General features: G+C 40.5%; 2 protein-coding genes across 2 annotated transcripts; both read left to right on the top strand.

Annotated features, from left to right (window-relative positions):
• Positions 1-8,387: 8,387 nt before the first annotated feature.
• On the top strand, positions 8,388-12,734 carry LOC120110658 (uncharacterized). The gene is made up of 2 exons (XM_089931073.1): positions 8,388-9,298; positions 12,515-12,734. The coding sequence occupies exons 1-2, from the start codon at positions 8,575-8,577 to the stop codon at positions 12,526-12,528; spliced, it is 738 nt and encodes a 245-aa protein (XP_089787199.1). The 5' UTR covers positions 8,388-8,574; the 3' UTR covers positions 12,529-12,734.
• A 5,610-nt stretch (positions 12,735-18,344) lies between these two features.
• Positions 18,345-19,025, top strand: LOC103707210 (uncharacterized). Its single transcript, XM_008791614.3, has one exon. The coding sequence runs from the start codon at positions 18,345-18,347 to the stop codon at positions 19,023-19,025; it is 681 nt and encodes a 226-aa protein (XP_008789836.2).
• Positions 19,026-21,342: the final 2,317 nt, after the last annotated feature.

Genomic DNA, 21,342 nt, shown 5'->3' with positions numbered 1-21,342 from the left:
GGGCATGGGAGACATTTGCTAAGAAACGGCATTGGATGTCAACTACTGCTGAAAAATATAAGACATTCCAGATTTTGGCGGGACTTCTTCACATCCTATGCTAGTGGTGATTTTGGCAGCGTCAAGATGAAAAATGGAGCAACTAAGATTGTGGGCATGGGAGACATTTGCTAAAAAACCAGCATTGGATGTCAACTACTGCTGAAAAATATGAGACATATTCCAGATATCCGCCTCTACTTGATCTCTACTGAAGTACTTGATGATGAAGGTTACCATAACCACTTCGGTAAAGAAAAATTGAAGCTTACCAAAGATTCTCTAGTAGTAGCAAGAAGAAAGAAATCGAGCTCACTTTACATAAAACAAGCAAAATTATGCAAGAGGGAGGTGAATGCAGTTGAAGAGTCCTCCATTGAATTATGGCATAAACAGCTTGGACACATAAGTAAGAAGGGACTTAACATTCTGTCCAAAAAGAAACTCCTTTCTATTAAAGATACGCTCTTAAAGACTTGTGACTCATTGTTTAGCTGGCAAACAACATAAAGCTATATTTTTATATAGAAGATCACATAATTTGGATTTAATTCACACCGATTTTTGCAATATGCATGTTAGAACTCTTGATGGTGCTTTATATTTTGTTACTTTTATTAATGATCATTCTAGAAAAGTATAAACTTTGGTTTTAAAATTTAAAGACCATGTGCTCGATGTATTCAAGCATTTTCATGCTAATGTTGAAAGAAAAATGAAAAAAACAACTGAAGTGTATTCGAGCATAACATTTTGTAGTGAATATAGAGGTCCATTTGAGAAATATTGTCGAGATCATGGCATCAGGCTTAAGAAAACCATTTCTAAAACACCTCAATATAATAGAGTTGCTAAGAGAATGAATCGTACTATTTGTAAATGAATTCGGAGTATGCTCTATCATACTAAATTGTCTAAATCCTTTTGAGGTAAAGCAATGAAAACTGCAGTGGATTTGATCTACCTTTCTCCTTTAGTTTCTCTTAAAGATGATGTACCATAAAGAGTGTAGATTGGGAACGATGTGTCATATGATCACATTCCTAAAGATGAGAGATCCAAGCTTGATGGCAAGTCTAAACAGTGTATCTTTATAGATTATGCACATGAAGAGTTTGGTTACAGATTATAAGATTCGGTTGATAAGAAAGTTATCAGAAGCAAACATGTGTTTCTAGAATACTAGACGATTGAATATTTTGAAAAGATTGAGAAGTCAAAGTCTGTTAGTAGAAATTATATCGATCTAGGTCTAGTGCCTCTAACCATGATTAATGATGACAATAGGAAAGATGTACAAGAAGATGATGATAACACAGTTGATGAGCCCGCACCTGACAATGATGTCTTGGACGAGCATGTTGAGCAAGCCTGCCAGAACCACCAGTCGAGCCTCAGTTGAGAAGATCTACTAGAGAGCACCAAACTTCCCAGAGATATTCTCCTCATGACTATATAACGATCACTGATGAGGGAGAACCAGAATGCTACCAAGAGGCTATAAATCATGAACAAAAGAGAGTGGTTAAAAGCCATACAGAAGAAATTCTTGCATAAGAACCACACATTTGAGTTGATAAAACTACCTAAGGGTAAAAGAGCACTCAAGAACAAGTGGATGTTCAAGTTAAAGACTTAAGAGAAGAGCTCACAGCCAAGGTACAAAGCACAGTTGTTTGTGAAAGGTTTTGGTCAGAAAAAGGATATTGACTTTCAAAAAATTTTCTCACCTGTGGTCAAAAAGTCTTTAATCCGAGTTATTCTTGGTTTATCTGCAAGCATGAATTTGGAGATTTGGCAACTTGATGTAAAAACTTTCTTCATGGTGACTTAGAGGAGGAAATTTACATGGAGCAACTATAAGGGTTCATACTTAGAGGCAAAGAGCATCTCATGTGTAGATTAAAAAAGAATTTGTATGGGCTCAAGCAGACACCTCGGCAGTGGTATAAAAAGTTTGATTCATTTACGATGGACCATAGGTATAGTAAAACGACTTCTGATCATTGTGTGTTTATGAAGAGATTCTCTGATAAAGATTTTATTATGCTTTTGCTTTATGTGGATGACATGTTGATTGTTGGCCATGATGTTAAGAAGATTGAAAGCTTGAAAAGAGAGTTAAGCAAGTTTTTTGCCATGAAGGACTTGGGGCCGGTTAAACAAATCCTTGGCATGAGAATTACTCGTGACAGAAAGAATGGAAAGCTTTGGTTATCTCAAAAGAGATATATCGAAAAAGTGTTAGAAAGGTTCAACATGAGCAAGTCCAAAATAATTGGATCTCCACTTGCAGGTCACTTCAAAATAAGTTCCAAGTAGTGTCTCGTACAAGTCAGAAAGATAAAAAAAAAATGAAGAAGATTCTTTATACATCTGCAATTGGCAGTTTGATGTATGTCATAGTTTGCACAAGGCCGGATATTGCTAATGCAGTTAGTGTTGTAAGTCGGTTTCTTTCTAACCCTAGTAAGGAATATTGGGCAGCTGTCAAATAGATTCTCAGGTATCCCGGAGGCACTTCTAGAGTCTGTTTATGTTTTGGTAATAGTAAACCTATGTTGGATGGGTACACAAATGCAGATATGATTGGTGATATAAATTCTAAAATAGTCCACATCAGAGTACTTGATAACTTTTTTAAGGGGAGCAGTGTCATGGCAATCTAAGTTACAAAAATATATTGCTTTGTCCACTATGGAGGCCGAGTATATTGCAGTTACAGAAGCTTGTAAAGAACTTTTGTGGATGAAATTTTTTAACAAGAGTTGGGCCAACAACAAGAGAAATATATGCTTTATTGTGACAGTCAAAGTGTCATCGATCTCTTAAAAAATCCAACATTTCATTCAAGATCCAAGCACATTGATATGAGATATCATTAGATTCGGGATGCTTTGGAGATGAAGTTACTGTGTCCTGAAAAAATCCATACTGATGATAATGGGTCAGATATAATGACTAAAATCGTACTCATGCAAAAAATTATTGCTTAAAAAGAGAAAGCGGGCTTGGTAGAAGCCCCCACATGAGTCGGAAGGGGGAGATTTGTTGGTGTGGTCCCTCCTCATGTGGGACCCATCTCATTTGATATTAAAAAAAAAGCATAAAATAGTAGTTTAAAACCACTGGCTTGGGGGTGAGGTAATTATGTAAAACTGGGAGTCTTCGGGTCTGCGGAAAAACAAAGATGCAGAGTAAAATATGCTACTTTGTCGGATGATCGGATTGTTAATTTTATTCAGATTTGGCTGAAATTTCAATATGTTGTTTTCCAGCATTGAGAGCTACAGATTTAACGATTTGAATCTTGGAAAAGCCTTATTTATTTATTATTTCAAGCATTAACACTTGGTGATATCTATTCTCTATTTTACTGTCTATTGTTAAAATCCCTCTCATTAGTAATGAATGTTCTTGTTGTGGAAGCTAAGATTAAATCTTATTGATGTTTGTGCAGCCTCTAATTGAACTAGAAAGGATCTATTGTAATCTCATTATTCTAACTAGTGAAAGTTTTTGGCTGAACTAGGTTCCGTAGTTTTTTCTTTTATATCGAAGGACTTTTCACGTCAAAAAATTATGTTGCCTCTTGTGTATGAATTGCTTGATTATTTTGCTTGTTAATTGCTTGAGTAGATTATAGAGATTATTGTTGTTTGGTGAATGATATTCTATTTAATTGCACAAAAAGGAAAAAGAAGTTTGTGGCATCATTATTTCTTGATTGTATTTTTCCTACAATAGTGACTTTTACCATAAGATTCTGGCATTATAATTCAATATTAAACCTTTTTTATTAAAAAAATATTAAGGGTTTTTGTTTGGAGGGAGAAAGTTGAGCTTAATTTCCCCATGGATTTTAATCTGTCATGCTTTTATCATGCCCCAAATTTATCATCCGGGTCGGCCACGTGACATGGCCTCATATTTTCTAAGGCAAAATCCGATAGAACAATGATTTCAATTCACATTAAAAGAGTTTCATCATTAACAAGTAACAAAATTATCTAGTTACTATTTCAGCTATTTGATTGGTATCAGTGATGTTCTAACTATTCACTTATCATTAACTAGTTAACATAGGTCAGATATTGACAACATTATTATTCTGACATTGGAATAGTCTCGCCCATGCTCCAGCACACGACAGGCCAAAACACACACACCATATTTCTGCCCATGGCTGGCAATCACAATATCGCATCTCATCCACAGCTGACATCACATATACCATATTTCACATATACCGACTAGTCTAGGTGCCTCTTTTTCTCTAATCTTATAGTTATGCAAAATTTAATTTACTTATAATTAAACATAATTATTATTATGATTTGATTTTGGTATTAGACTAGTCACAGCCACGCTCCAGCCAATGGCAAACCAAACATATTGCCATGCTTCTGCCCATGGGCAGCAACCACAATATCATATCTTAGCCTACGACTGATACGCCATGTTTCACATGTGGCCGGCTAGTCGAGATGCTCCCCTTTTTTTACTCTTACAATCATATGAATTTCAATTTAATTATGTCACAACTATGATTAAGTGCAGCTCATTATCTGAAGTAGACTTTCTAGCATTGGGCTAGTTACAACCATGCTCCAGCCCGTGTTAGGCCGAACACAATGCTACACTTCAGCCCAAGGCTAACACAAACACATACATCATGTTTCTTGCATTGCCAACTAATCCATATGTCGCTCATGCCTCATCATACAATTATGTCAAAGCATGGTTTTCTTGATTTATTTACACTCTATATGATTTCTATAATTAAGCAACATTTAAAAAGTTTCATACAGAGATAACTAAGTAACTTCATAATTCATGCAACATCAAATCATCAATACATAATAAATATATTTATATGTGTAAAATATCCACAATCAAGATATATCTATATGCAAAACTTCCATAATCATGTAAATGATTGTGTCGAGGAACTCTCATTCCTCAACTCAGCGTGTAGCGACCCACTCTTTGATCTAAGAACCAGGGTAAAAGTACCCCGCTCAGTTTCTTCTTGCCCAGATGTTTTCTCCCTTAAAAATCAAATCCAAACGTCACAATAAAGATCATGAAGTGGAAATCAGAAATCAAGAACCTTCTACTGAAGTCCAGAAGGTCCATCATTGGGCCCCTTGAATCCCTCCCTTTGGATCAACTAGAGAGAGGAGAGAGGAGAGAGGAGAGAGGAGAGAGAGAATCGAATAGCGAGAAGACCGTGGAGTCTCTCTCTCTTTCTTAAAAGAGAGGAAGGGGAGGGAAGAGCTCAATCTACGATGGTGGCGGTCATAAGGTGGTGTTCCACGTTGGTGGTGGCTGGAGAATGGCGTCCCATCACGGCGAGAGGCCGTGACAGCAGTCGGCGACAATGGTCAGCCAGTAGAAAGAAGAAGAAAGGGAGAAATAGGGGATACACTGTTCCACAGAATCCAGCAACTTGCTGGCTTAAATTGAGCCTCTAATGGCAGCTTTGAGATGGAAGAAACAGGAAAGAAGAGGAACTTGGGCTCTTACCTCAACTCCAGCGACGTCCCAAAGGTGGCTTGGCGACTTTTTCTGGCGGAGACTCATAGGGAAAAGCTCCGCAAAAAGCTTGGACAATGGTGGGTGGCTTCCGCGGTGGGATGCCTAAGGAGGTGTAAAGATCTGAAATTGGGCCCGTCCTTGGGCCCAATGAACTGAAGTCGGCAATGGATGCCGACTTCAGTTTGTTCATCATGGTCATCCCCACGATGAACACGCTGGCCAAACGGCCAGCGGATTCCCCTCCCCCTCCCCGCAAATCCCTCTCCCTCTCTCTCTCTCCCTCTCTTTCTCTTCTCTGAGAGCCCATCCCTCAAAAAAAAACTCATCTTTTCCTCCTCTTTCCCCTTCCTTGAGAGCCGCTGCCGCTGCCGTCGCCGGAGACCCGTCATCGCCGGAGCCGCCATCGCCGTTAGGAAGCCTTATGTCAACGACCGGAGGTGAGAAAGATCGGATTTAAAGGGAAAGGAATGAGGGTTGTTAATGGGTTTTCCTTCCCCTGTTTCGGGGAAGTTTTGGTGAGATCCGGCCGGCCGACGGCGGCCGGCCGGGGTCAATCCGGCCGAAATGAGTTCGGCCGGAGGTGGGTGAACGGGGGTCGGGCTTCCAGCCCCGGTCTTCCTCTCTTTCCTTCCTTTCTTCCTCTCCTTCTTCTTTTCTTTTCTTCTTCCCTTCCGTCGCCGTGACAGTGGAGTGGCCGGCGGCGGCTGACTGAGCGCCGCCACCGAGGGCCACAGTCGGCTGCCGAAGGCCGACCGGAACCACCAGCCACCCTCCTCCCTTCTCCTTCTTCTTCTTCTTCTTCTTCTTCTTCTCTTCCTTCTTTCTTCTTCTCTTCCTTCTTCTTCTTCTTCCTTATTCGGCCTAGGTTTTTCCTTGCTTTGAAAGCCGTGCCTTAATGGTGAACCAGACTTTGAACCGGGTCTAAACTGTGAACCGGTTCCACCTATTCCGTGAATGGGTTTTGATTAGGGTCTGAATCTGAATCAAGAATTTGGGTTGGGGAATCTGTGTTGGGCTGAGTTGAACCTAATTGGATCTGTGGGCTGGGTTGGTTTGGGCCCGAGATCTGATCTGGACCTGTAATCTGGTTTGGTTCATTTGGGCCTAATCTGTGTTGGGCCACAATTGGTTTGGGTTTAAAGGATTCTGATTTTTGGAATTTAGTTTACTTGTTCTTAGGGTCTATGTTTGATATTGGGGGCCCATTCTTGGATCTATGAACTTAGGAGCTTAAGGGGTTGGAATTAGTTTAAATTATGATTCTTAATTAATTAAATAATTAATATTTATGTTTAATCAGGGGTTCGTGATATCTGTGGCAGGGATTTTTAAGCGAACCCAGGTAGGTGACCTATTGCTTTAAAGTAGAATTTTAACATGTATCATGCATATGTTGATGTATGATTTATTATTGGCATTATATGTTAGAATTAGAATTAAGCATTTAATTTCATAAACTATTAATTTATTATTGGCATTATGTGTTAGAATTAGAAATTAATATTTAATTTCATAAACTGTTATGTACTTTACTATTGGGAGTTTGATCATGACTTGAGTTGGAAAGTTGATTATTGATTTTTAAAATCCGCGTGACTATAGTCTAGGCCCCGCCAATGGGATGATACGTTGGCCCTGTCGACTTGTACTGAGGAACTAGTTCCGACACCGCGACCACCGGTGATAGAATAGTGGCGGCACAGGGTGCATTTTTGCTCTTCGGAGCGGCTCGGTGGAGCGTGAGATTGGCACCAGGGGGTGCGGCACAGTGGGGCATTGGCTCAGTGGAGCGGCTCTTCGGAGAGTTGTATTGGCACTACGGTGTAACCATGCCACTGGGTGATGTGGCCGTAGTCATGCGGTTGAGTTATTTTGAGTCTCGGATTGGATTTACGGGTTATCGTGTGGATTTTGAATTTATGAGTTTTAACTGCTTTTCATATGTATCATTATATGTTATAGGATGACTTTATTGCATGATGTTGCCTACTGAGCTGTTAGCTCACTCCTACTATTTACATTTTGCAGGTGATGACATATGATTATGGGGATTACAGGATGGAGTGATCATGATGTAGTTAGCTAGTAGATATTGACTTTTTCTTTTGACTTATGTATATATGGACATTTGATATAAAAACTGAAATTTTTTTTTAATTATTTATTGATGATTGATAAGATTTATCTGCCTTGCGTGCTTGCGGGGTCCGCCCTGCAGGTGCGCGGCGTCTGCTCGCGCCCCGGGCCCCGGGTTCGGGGCGTGGGTGGATCTAACACTAATGATGTATTATTCGGAAAAAATAAAAAAAAACTTAGAAATATAGGGACACATGTGAAGAAATGATAGTGGGGTAGAAAATCTTACAGTGGATGGATCTAACCCTGATGTTGTGTTATTTGTGTATGTATCAGCATGCCGCCCCGCCGTACACGTGTGGCACCTCGCCGCCTGATCGAGACTATCGGGAGTGATCCAGCCACTTCTCATCCGACTGAGAGGGTCCAGGAGGACGAGACTGATCAGACAGTACTGGATGGACCAGATCATGGCCAGGAGAGCAGGATGGGGGGACCGACCCAGGTGATGGAGCTGATCAGAGAGGTTGTTGGGTTAGTTCGGCAGCAGAGGGGACCACAGCAGCTATTTCCCTCTACTAGTTCTTCAGATCAGGGGAGGAGTATAGCAGAGTTCAGGAAGTTGGCTCCTTCGGCCTTCAAGGGAACTACCGATCCCCAAGAGGCCGAATGTTGGGTAGATGAGATGGAGAAGGCCTTCAGGGCCATGGGTTGTACTGAGGAGGAAAAGATCAGATTTGCCACCTATATGCTTCAGGACCGGCCTCATCATTGGTGGGAGTTTGTGGAGAGGACCATGATGCAGGATGCAGGATTTGTGACCTGGCCGGGATTCCGCATGGCCTCTACTCCAAGTATTTCCCTTCCAGTCGTATCAGGGAGCTGGAGTGGGAGTTTCTGAGCCTCTCTCAGGGGAGTATGACTGTGGAGGACTATGAGGCTGAGTTTGATTGGTTGTCCCGTTTTGCACCATCTCTTGTCCAAGACCCTAAATCTAGGATGAGTAGATTTGAGGAAGGACTGAGGCCTCGCCTGCGTCAGGGTTTACCTGCTGTTCACTCGACTGATTATGATGACCTAGTTGACAGAGCTAAAAATATGGAGATCATCTGGAAGGAGACACAGGATGCTCAGAAAGGGAAGTCGAAGAGGACCAGGGACTTTGATTCTGACGGTGAGCGGCATCTGCGCCGACCTATGCAGTTCCGTCCAGGAGCAGGGCAGCGAGTTCCACATGGGAGGACTGCACCGGATCGCAGGGGGATAGCAGGAGTGTGCTTCAGGTGTGGCCAGACTGGACATAGAGCTGTTGAGTGTCTTCAGACACGGCCTGGTATTGGGGCATGTTTCAGGTGTGGTCAGCAGGGCCACCGGATAGCTGAGTGCCCTCAGACTCAGACTTTTTCTGGAGTTTGTTTCGGGTGTGGTCAGCCGGGTCACAGGATTTCCAGTTGTCCTCGTACTAGATCTGCGCAGAGGCCACCGAGTTCTGTAGCTCCTCAACGACAGACTTTCTTCACTCCAGTACAGGCTACCCAATCAGCTGTCCCCAGGCAGCAAAGGGGAGGAGGATCTCGTACCCAGGGACGAGTTTATGCGCTGACTCAGCAGGATGCTCAGGCATCCAACACTATAGTGTCAGGTACAATGTTGGTATCTTCCACTTATGCTTATGTGTTATTTGATTCTGGTGCTATGCATTCTTTTATCTCATCTTCATATGTGCATAAGTGCGATTTACACTACTCTTCCTTAGAGAGGGAATTATACATTAGTACTCCAGCTGGGGGTACAATGACAGTTAGTCAGATCTGCATTTCCTGTCCAATACTAGTTGAGGGTAGAGATTTGAGAGCTAATTTGATTGTTATGAATCTGCATGATTTTGATGTAATCTTGGGTATAGATTGGTTGGCTGCATACCACGCTACCATAGACTGTTTTCTGAAGAGGGTGACCTTCCGGATCCCGGATATTGATGAGTTCAGTTTTATGGGTGATGACTGGGGTGTCTCTTCTCAGGTAGTGTCTGCTATGCAGGGCATAAGATCTCTTAGAAAGGAGTTTCCCATCTTTATGGCCGCAATTGCAGATTCTGAACAATCTGAACAGAGAATTGAAGATATACCAGTAGTCAGTGAGTACCCTGATGTCTTTCCTGATGATCTGCCTGGCTTATCTCCTGATAGAGATGTCGAGTTTGCTATTGATATAATCCCTGGTATTGCACCTTTGTCTAAAGCTCCTTATAGAATGGCCCCTGCTGAACTAAAGGAGCTGAAGGACCAATTATAGGAGCTATTGGATCTGGGTTTCATTCGACCTAGTGTCTCTCCTTGGGGTGCCCCAGTATTATTTGTAAGGAAGAAAGATGGTAGTATGAGACTGTGTATTGATTACCGGAAAATCAATAAGGTGACTATTAAGAATAGATATCCTCTACCCCGGATTGATGATTTATTTGACCAGCTTCAGGGTGCTCAGGTATTTTCCAAAATTGATCTTTGATCTGGATATCATCAGCTAAGAATAAAGGAGTCTGACATAGCCAAGACTGCTTTCCGTACCAGGTATGGACACTACGAGTTCCTTGTGATGCCTTTTGGTTTGACTAATGCACCAGCAGCATTTATGGACCTGATGAACAGAGTGTTTAAGCCTTTTCTGGATAAATTTGTCATAGTATTTATTGATGATATTTTGATATATTCAAGGAGTCAGGCAGAGCATGAGCATCACTTGAAGATTGTTTTGGAGACTCTGAGGCAGAATCAGTTGTATGGTAAATTAAAGAAATGTGAATTTTGGTTGGACAGGGTGATGTTTTTGGGGCATGTTATCTCTAAGGAAGGAATTATGGTTGACCCAAAGAAGATTGAAGCTGTGGTTGATTGGAGCAGACCGAGTAATGTGTCTGAGATTCGCAGCTTCCTTGGACTAGCCGGTTATTACAGAAGGTTTGTGGAGGGCTTCTCTAGTATTGCTGGACCCCTGACTCGACTCACTCGCAAAGGAGTGAAGTTTGAATGGTCATCCCCACGATGAACACGCTGGCCAAACGGCCAGCGGATTCCCCTCCCCCTCCCCGCAAATCCCTCTCCCTCTCTCTCTCCCTCTCTTTCTCTTCTCTGAGAGCCCATCCCTCAAAAAAAAACTCATCTTTTCCTCCTCTTTCCCCTTCCTTGAGAGCCGCTGCCGCTGCCGTCGCCGGAGCCCCATCATCGTCGGAGCCGCCATCGCCGTTAGGAAGCCTTATGTCGACGACCGGAGGTGAGAAAGATCGGATTTAAAGGGAAAGGAATGAGGGTTGTTAATGGGTTTTCCTTCCCCTGTTTCGGGGAAGTTTTTGTGAGATCCGGCCGGCCGACGGCGGCCGGCCGGGGTCAATCTGGCCGAAATGAGTTCGGCCGGAGGTGGGTGAACGGGGGTCGGGCTTCCAGCCCCGGTCTTCCTCTCTTTCCTTCCTTTCTTCCTCTCCTTCTTCTTTTCTTTTCTTCTTCCCTTCCGTCGCCGTGACAGTGGAATGGCCGGCGGCGGCTGACTGAGCGCCGCCGCCGAGGGCCACGGTCGGCTGCCGAAGGCCGACCGGAACCACCAGCCACCCTCCTCCCTTCTCCTTCTTCTTCTTCTTCTTCTTCTTCTCTTCCTTCTTTCTTCTTCTCTTCCTTCTTCTTCTTCTTCCTTATTCGGCCTGGGTTTTCCTTGCTTTGAAATCCGTGCCTTAATGGTGAACCAGACTTTGAACCGGGTCTAAACTGTGAATCGGTTCCACCTATTCCGTGAATGGGTTTTGATTAGGGTCTGAATCTGAATCAAGAATTTGGGTTGGGGAATCTGTGTTGGGCTGAGTTGAACCTAATTGGATTTGTGGGCTGGGTTGGTTTGGGCCCGAGATCTGATCTGGACCTGTAATCTGGTTTGGTTCATTTGGGCCTAATCTGTGTTGGGCCACAATTGGTTTGGGTTTAAAGGATTCTGATTTTTGGAATTTAGTTTACTTGTTCTTAGGATCTATGTTTGATATTGGGGGCCCATTCTTGGATCTATGAACTTAGGAGCTTAAGGGGTTGGAATTAGTTTAAATTATGTTTCTTAATTAATTAAATAATTAATATTTATATTTAATGAGGGGTTCGTGATATCTGTGGCAGGAATTTTTAAGCGAACCCAGGTAGGTGACCTATTGCTTTAAAGTAGAATTTTAACATGTATCATGCATATGCTGATGTATGATTTATTATTGGCATTATATGTTAGAATTAGAATTAAGCATTTAATTTCATAAACTATTAATTTATTATTGGCATTATGTGTTAGAATTAGAAATTAATTTTTAATTTCATAAACTGTTATGTACTTTACTATTAGGAGTTTGATCATGACTTGAGTTGGAAAGTTGATTATTGATTTTTAAAATCCGCGTGACTATAGTCTAGGCCCCGCCAATGGGATGATACGTTGGCCCTGTCGACTTGTACTGAGGAACTAGTTCCGACACCGCGACCACCGGTGATAGAATAGTGGCGGCACAGGGGTGCATTTTTGCTCTTCGGAGCGGCTCGGTGGAGCGTGAGATTGGCACCAGGGGGTGCGGCACAGTGGTGCGTTGGCTCAGTGGAACGGCTCTTCGGAGAGTTGTATTGGCACTACGGTGTAACCATGCCACTGGGTGATGTGGCCGTAGTCATGCGGTTGAGTTATTTTGAGTCTCGGATTGGATTTACGGGTTATCGTGTGGATTTTGAATTTATGAGTTTTAGCTGCTTTTCATATGTATCATGACATGTTATAGGATGACTTTATTGCATGATGTTGCCTACTGAGCTGTTAGCTCACTCCTACTATTTACATTTTGCAGGTGATGACATATGATTATGGGGATTACGGGATGGAGTGATCATGATGTAGTTAGCTAGTAGATATTGACTTTTTCTTTTGACTTATGTATATATGGACATTTGATATGAAAACTGGAATTTTTCTTTAATTATTTATTGATGATTGATAAGATTTATCTGCCTTGCGTGCTTGCGGGGTCCGCCCTGCAGGTGCGCGGCGTCTGCTCGCGCCCCGGGCCCCGAGTTCGGGGCGTGATAGGAGGAGAGGGCGACTCCTTTTACAGAGGAACTCTAGGGCTTCGCCTAAATCCGGCAGCCCCCAAGGTTCCTTATTTTTGTCAGAATCAGAGAAGAGGTAGACTTCGCCACCAAGGTGGTAGCCTAGTGGTACTGGGCGTAATTTCTATCCTCATGGTCCCAAATTCGAGTCGCTGCAGCGTTGATTAAAATGTGGCTTCGGCCACTGCTTGGACATGAGGTATAGGAACACTTCTTGGATCTCTAGTAGCCAGGATGGTGCCAGGTGTGACATACTCACATGTGGAACTCGAGCCAGAGCCCAGAGAGGTAGCTGAGTCGAGCCCATTGATAGGGAGGGTATGAGTAAAACCGATCGAGATGCCCAAGACACAGTCATTTCTGCCCGTATCGAACATTCTCCTGGCGGGGCGGAGGCCCAGTGGGGGCTGTTACGCGGGGATGGGCTTGTCCCTTCCTCCCCCCTTTCCCTTTTTTTTTAGCAAAAAAAAAAAAAAAAAGGTAGACTTCTATTGGGAATCTTCCTTCCGACCGTACATGCAAAGCACATCCGAGCGGCTCAAATGGCCAGTCCAAGCCAACTTTGGTTGAACCAGGCCCAACAATATGAAAAAAGATTATTTTTTTTTTATTACAACGGCGGCTTATATTAGTCAAACTTGAGCACAACCAACAAAATCAAAAGGCAAGAAATGACAAAATAAAGAATGAGAGACCTTCTGGTAAATCCAGAGGACCTCGCTGAAATGCTGCGCAACAAAGAAAGCAACCTAATCTGCAGCTCTAGTCGCCTTATAGTATGCACGTACGGCATGAAAGGTTATGCAGTTGCCCGCCATCCTCCAGATATCACGCAGCATAGGGTTGTCACCCCTTCTCGGCTCCCCCTATTGAATTCTCACTGTGGCTGAATCCGTATCAAGCAGGCCCAAAAATATGAAAACGGCTCTCCCTGCTTTTGCTATAACTCTGGTATCTAGAGTGAACATAAAAGGAAGTTTAAGCTGACTTGCAAATTTAAAAACTGTGGCGTCTTTGGATTATAACCCGCCTGCGCCAAAGTGAAAGATTCGGAAGGTTCCCTGTAGATGACGTGCAAAATAGATTATTGTCCAATAATTTATGTCCAACAACCTCAGTTTCCTTAGTTAGAGATTAGAATTTGAATTACATTTTCCCATATAATTTTCAGGAGAATTCCTATATTGTTAACTTTTTTATTTTATTTTCTCAAAATAGTGAGGGTTTTTGAACAGCTCATCTTTATATGAGTATTGAGTCCCATTATCAAAATGTTTTATCTCCTTTCAATTGGCAAGTAAATTAATGGAAGAACAGTTGATAAATTTTTGATTTTTGCAAAACCTAAAATCTTATGAATAGTAAAAATTATGCTGAGGTATAGTTTTTATAATTGTACCAGATAATGAGAATGTATTTGATCCACTTCCAAACTTACTAGCTAGGTTGACTTCTGAGCAACTATGTATGTTGACAGCATGGTAATAAATAACAATTCCTACCACTTCAGTTACATCATTAAGATAAATAATATGAAAAAATATGATGATTATTATTTTCCACTATAATTCTTATTTTTCATTATAATGGACCATTATAATACAAACAATAGCAGTTATTTTTGCTTGTGTTTCCTCTCTCATAAAATAAAAAAAAATATTTCATTCAATTTTCCTCAAAATTTTCTTCAAAAAATGATTCTAGCTACAATCAAAAAATATCTTATTTTATCTAACAAAAAATTGTCATTATTTTCATTATTTTCTATCATTTTTCATTATAGTATCGTTATAACAGCCACTATTTCAAAGATTATTTTAATATTAAAAGTTTAAAAGTTAATTTTGAGAACATAATGATAGTTATAACTGTCATAATGGTTAATATCTTTAAAGTATGGTTCACAGTGTTCTGCTTACCCCTTCATGAAGATGTTACTGGGATCTGTTTCCGTAATGCCTATATTCTCTTCATAGCATTATTTATAACTCTCAAATATTTAATTCAAATATCTATATATATTTTTTGTAATACCTTGTACAAGCTTTTAGATTTCTCCGTATGTCTTGATCGATGATTACGGAAACAAAAGCGTAGGGTTGGCATTATTGCGTGCTTTTGTCTAAGAGGAATATCTGATGTTAGAAAGAGCAAGTCGTAAGCGCTACCCTGAGATAGAAGTCTCAAAGCTAACCATGATAAAACTGATATATCTTGTGTTTTTCTCGTTTACTAATCTTAATAGCTTTATGTTTTTATCCCGAGCCTTGATGCTGGAGGAAACACGAGGAAACGTCAAACTTATTGCTGATTCACCGATACTACTTCTATGGTTCAAAGAATAACCCCTTCCTTTGGAGGAAGCAAACCAATTTAACCACCCAGGTGCCCCACAAAGAATGTCCATGTGTAAGTATAATGTATTCGCTCCTTTAGGTGGGCATGAACTCCTATAAATCCATTCTCCAAACAAGACATTTCCCACGCCAAAAAGACATTCGGCCGTTTCAATTCGGTGCCTGTTACACCCCCGCTTGCATGGGGCACGTGAGGCACCCAGTGCCCACGTGGAGGCCACATAAGGAAGGAACACGGGGCTCTCCAGTCAAATATTATCCGGTTTCGAGGCCCTCACGCGCGCCGCACGCACCGCTCAAACCCCTCTCCGGTTTTATCTTCCTCCCAAAACGCGTCTGCAGGATTTGGAGACACCCGCCTCATATGCCAGGCTTTAGAACAAGTTTTTTCGATGTGGAATTATTGGGCCTCACACCCTTCCCACCATGAGACAAGAGCCGTCCTCGGCTCTGATACCAAATAGCATACCCCGCCTCCGTGGGGCACGTGCAGCAACCAGTGCCCACATGGGGGCCACATGAGAAGGGGACATGGGGCTCCCCTGCCAGAAACGGTCCGGTTCCGGAGCCCGCACGCACGCTGCACGCAATGCTCAAGCCCCTCTCCGGTTTTGTTTTCCATCCAAAACGTATCTGCAGGATTAGGAAACACCTGCCTCATATACCCAGGCTCCAGAATGAGTCTTTCCGATGTGGAACTATTGGGCATCACAATGCCAAATCCAAGCTTTGAGACGCGGAGGTTATGCACGTTAAGGAATGATCAAGATACGGTCTGCCACTATTTCAGTCGACTCTGTTCAGGAAATCCATAGACTAGAGGAAAAGGTTGGAAATTTGAATAGAAGTAAACCAGTATAGCATGTTTTGGGCTTATATCAATGACGGCATTAAGGGAGTGTGAAAGCCTAAAGTGTTATGATAGCTTGCTATTTGCCGGCGTTATTTACGGGCGTCGGCCATTAGCTTGGTTTTTGCATGAGAATCCCAACTCTGGCTCGCAAATCCATTTGAACAAGCTCATTCCTTCTTCGTCTATTGGTCTACACAAGTCCTCACATACTCCTCCGTTTAAACTCCGGTATTCTCACTTGACTAAGGGTTGTCCTTAATAATTAGAACCTTACACAAAAATAGCTAGCTAAAAGGTATTATTTGAATTTTTTAGCCATATATATATGTATTCAAAATCTACCGATATGGGACTAAATACACTCTTGGATGGGTCCTCAAAACCATATTGGCTACCACTCTACAAAAAGGAAAAAGAAAATACTTACCCTATTTAAACAAACATACGGGTTAATGTTCTTCAAACAATTGCTTGAAATGATTTAGATTTGGAATTTATAACTAAGATGACTACACTATCTGTCACCATGGCAATCTTATTCTCTTGATTCAGATGATTTCAACTCCAAAAATATTTGTTATTCTAGTCCTAACCAACTTCATACAGCCAAGTGGGCATGACGACATGGTTTTGCTAATCCTCTTACTTACCACTTTACCATCATGGTCGAAATGACCAACAGAATTACTTTCATCAGTTAGAAATTGAAAAACATCCAATTAGTCCCGCGAACAAATCAAAAATATTCTAGACAAACCTAATTCCGTCAGGAGCTTCCATAGAGAAAGTTTAATGCATGTAACTTCATTTACTTGACAAACTAGAGTTTTCTGGGGCTATCAAGATCCTGCATGAAGTTATAAAATTGAGCTACGATCTGCTTGAGCTGGCTAGGATTTTGGAAGACTCAACTAGAACTTTATACGAAGTTGTAAAGCTAAACCTGGTGATTATTATTAATCAAGTGCGTCTTTCACGGCATTTATTCCCTTGCATCCTTGTAGAGCTCTGCTTGCATTTTTTTCACATCTTTTAAAAACTAAATCTGCTCTCTTCTTTTCATGCGTAACATATACCTTATTAGAGGTTCTTTACGTTTGTCCACAAGTTTCTTTGCATGAGTCCTGAATTCCTCAGAATTCGCAGGTCATCATTGGTCACAGCAGCTGCAGAAATGATCTGAGTCTACCATATTGAATCGCTAAAAACTGCATTCCCATGCTAAGCTAGATCGATATAATAGTTCTATGTTGTGATAATCGCTGCCCCAATGGTGAATAGTATGAAGAATAAATAGAGGAAGAACAAGAGAAATCAACACAGAGATTTTATGCGGTTCAGCAGTGTGTCTACATCCACGGAACGAAGCGGCTGTATTTTCACTATGCAAAATAACAAAGGGTTACAACATATTTAACTAACCCTAGCCTGATACATATATTTTTAAACTTTCAAAAATACCTATGTACCATATCGTGGGGGGCATTACCCTCGCACCCCCAACTCCTATCAACATCCCTAGCAAACTTAATTAAATTATTGCCCCAAAGGCATGCAGGTAGATGCCGTCCTTCGTTCCATTTTGTTACTAGAATGCCAGTGTACCACTCAAATATAAGCCACTTACTCTAACATTCTATTTCTTAGATCTATCTCATTGGAAAAATCAAACTACTCCTAGGCTTAGAGAAGTGCATCCCTTCATCCAGCGATCGAGTACAATGAAGCATTGAGATAAGTTGAATGAAGTGATTTTTCCCTCAAAATGGAATAATAATGATAACTTGGAATATTTCTCTCAAACTAGAGTAAAATTATGCTGGCATTGCACCAACGCTGTTTCCATCAAAAAGACATTGCAACAACTATATCGGTAGAACCTTGCATCCCATGCATGTCCAAACATTTCAAAATCCATTGCATCTTTGAGCTTATGTACACCGATATCTATATCTATCTATGATATTATACAATGCGAACTTGTGTTGGTTACTAAACTTAGTTTTTAATATTTAGTAACTTATGGTTTTATTTTCAATAATTGCATATTAGTATGGTGAGAAGTTACATGTCTTTTGGGTTTTTGGTCATGTGGGAGTTACATGGAGTTATAAGGAATTTATTTAGAGGGAGTTATTTGAGATGTATTTGGGGTTATGAATGGTGTAATGACTAATTCAATTAGGGAGGTTAAAAGACCACCTAAAGTCCCTATAAATATCCATGTACTCTGATTGTTTTTTATGTGAGTTGAATGAAAATTATTTTTCTTCCAAACTTTCTTCTTGAGTGTTCTTCCTCGTATTTTTTTATCTAACAAAGTGGTATCAGAGCTTGATTGATCCAATGACCAACAATACGATGGCATTTTCGGTTCCTCAACTCACCAAAGACAACTACAAAAATTGGTGCACCAAAATGAAGGCACTTCTTGGCTCGCAAGATGCATGGGAGATGGTTGAAAAAGGCTATGTGGAGCCTGAAGATGAAGCGACTTTGATGGAGAATCAAAGGCAATCGCTAAGGGAGTCAAGGAAGAAGGACAAGAAGGCTCTTTTCTTGACTTATCAAGGGTTAGATGAAGCCACCTTTGAGATTGTTGGAGCTGCTACAACATCAAGACAAGCTTGGGAATTTCTTCAAAAAGCATACAAGGGTATTGATAAGGTAAAGAAGATTCGTCTTCAAAGCCTTAGAAGTGATTTTGAGACTTTACAAATGAAAGATTCAGAATCTATTGCTGATTATTTTACAAGAGTTATAGTGATTGTTAATCAATTAAGGAGGAATGGTAAAACTCTAACTAATGTTCGAGTGGTGGAAAAGGTGTTGCGGTCTTTGGACCCGAAATTTGTTTTTGTTGTTGCAGCCATAAAAGAATCCAAAGATTTGGAGGAAGCGACAATTGAAGAAATTATGGGCTCTTTGCAAGTTTATAAAAAAAAGCTTAACAGAAGAAAGGAAGAAAAGCCATTGGAGCAAGTTCTACAAACGAAGCTTACTACAAAAGAAGATTATGGGAGAACTCAAGAAAGAGCCTGAGGACGAGGTCGTGGCCGTGGCTGAGGACGAGGAAGAGGAAGAATCAATCGTGGCTCATCAAACAATGAAGAGAAGGAGCAAGGTTCAAATCCTATAAGAGGAAGTGGACGTGGTAGAGGAAGGCAATATAAAAGAATGTGGTATGATAGATCTAATATTCAAAGTTATAAGTGCAAGAAGTTTGGGCACTACTCTTCAAATTGTTGGAGTGCTACTAATCAAGTTGATGAGAAGGTTAATTATGGTGAAAAGAGAAATGAAGAAGAAGAGCCATTTCTATTATTAGCATATAAAGGAGAACAAAGCAACAAAGAGGAAGCATGGTATCTTGATACTGGAGCGAGCAATCACATGTGTGGCAAAAGAAGCTTATTTGCGGAGCTTGATGAATCAGTCGGTGGTCAAGTTACTTTTGGAGATTCTTCTAAAATTCCGATAAGGGGCAAAGGCACTATTTTGATTCGGTTGAAGAATGGCACTCATACATTTATTTCTAATGTTTTCTATGTGCCAAATATGAAGAATAATATTTTGAGCCTGAGGCAACTTTTGAAAAAAGGTTACAATATTAAAAAGCAAAATTGTACTCTTTCTATAAGAGATTCAAGAAATAGATTGATTGCAAATATTGAAATGACAAAGAATAGGTTCAAATGGCACTCATACATTTATTTCTAATGTTTTCTATGTGCCAAATATGAAGAATAATATTTTGAGCCTGAGGTAACTTTTGAAAAAAGATTACAATATTCAAATGCAAAATCGTACTCTTTCTATAAGAGATTCAAAAAATAGATTGATTGCAAATATTGAAATGACAAAGAATAGAATGTTTCTTCTAAACATTCAAAGTGAAGTTGCTATGTCTTTGAAGGCATGTTTTAAAGATTCATCATGGCTTTGGCATTTGAGATATGGTCATCTTAACTTTGGTGCTTTAAAGCTTTTATCTAAGCATGATTTGGTGAAGGGATTGCCATTCATAGAAGATCCAAAGCAGCTTTGTGAAGGTTGTCTTCTCGGCAAGCATCATAGAAGGAGCTTTCCAAATAAAGCAACATATCGAGCACAGGAGCCACTAGAACTTGTGCACACAGATGTTTGTGGGCCAATTGTTCTACCTCTTTTGGTGAGCACAAATATTTTCTCACTTTTACTGATGATTTCAGTAGAAAAATATGGATTTATTTCTTGAAAAACAAATCTAAAGCTTTTAGTACTTTCAAAAGATTTAAGATATATGTTGAAAAAAAAAAAGTGGTTATACTATTAAATCCTTGAGATCCGATAGAGATGGAGAATTTACTTCTAAAGAATTTGAAGCTTATTGTGAAGAGAATGAAATTCGTAGACCTTTGACGATTCCATACTCTCCACAACAAAATGGAGTTACAGAAAGAAGAAATAGAACTATTCTTGATATGGTGAGATGCATGTTGAAAAGCAAAGGTATGCCAAAACAATTTTGAGCCGAAGCAGCAAATTGTGTCGTTTACATCTTGAATAGATGCCCCACAAAAGGCTTACGGAATATCACACCATAAGAAACATGGTCCGGTAAGAAGCCCATTGTTTCTCATTTAAGAGTTTTTGGAAGTATTGCTTATGCTCATTTACCGGAAGAAAAGAGAACTAAACTTGATGATAGAAGTACTAAATATGTTTTCATTGGTTATGATGCTCGCTCAAAGGAGTATAAATTATATAATCCATGTAATGAAAAAGTTGTTGTTAGTAGAGATGTTGAATTTGATGAAGAAGGCACATGGGATTGGAGTTCTTAAGAAGAAAAAAGGCAATCCGGCACATTTATTGAAGAAGAGCAACCAAGAAATGAAGAGTTACAAGCACCTACACCATCTTCATCTTCATTCCCAGCAGAACTAAGTTCAAGGCCAAGCAAAATGAGAAGACTAAGTGAAATATATGAGTAATAGAGAATGAAAATAATCTAACTCTTGTTTGTCTTTTTGCCAATTGTGAGCCTATAGATTTTGAAGAAGCCATTAAAGATCACAAATGGAAGAAGACTATGGATGAAGAAATCAAGGCTATTGAGAAAAATGACACATGGAAGTTAGCTACTTTGCCAGATGGGCACAAGGCAATTGGAGTAAAATGGGTACACAAGATGAAGAAGAATGCACAAGGTGATGTAGAAAAGTACAAAGCAAGGTTGGTGGCCAAAGGATATAGTCAAAGGTATGGTATTGATTATGAAGAGGTATTTGCTCCCGTTGCTTGTATGGAAACAATTAGATTGATAATTTCTTTGGCGGCTCAATTTAAATGGCAAATATTTCAAATGGATGTAAAA

The sequence above is a fragment of the Phoenix dactylifera genome, chromosome 1 (genome assembly GCF_051530095.1).
Source record: "Phoenix dactylifera cultivar Ajwa chromosome 1, Ajwa_hap1_PhDact_Kaust_v1.1, whole genome shotgun sequence".
NCBI classification, from domain to species: Eukaryota; Viridiplantae; Streptophyta; class Magnoliopsida; order Arecales; family Arecaceae; genus Phoenix; species Phoenix dactylifera.
This window is presented reverse-complemented; position numbering and strand designations above follow the sequence as displayed.

Excerpts from the sequence above, each read along its gene's own strand:
- LOC120110658 (XM_089931073.1), top strand. The coding sequence starts at position 8,575 with ATGACTGTGGAGGACTATGAGGCTGAGTTTGATTGGTTGTCCCGTTTT.
- LOC103707210 (XM_008791614.3), top strand. The coding sequence starts at position 18,345 with ATGGCATTTTCGGTTCCTCAACTCACCAAAGACAACTACAAAAATTGG.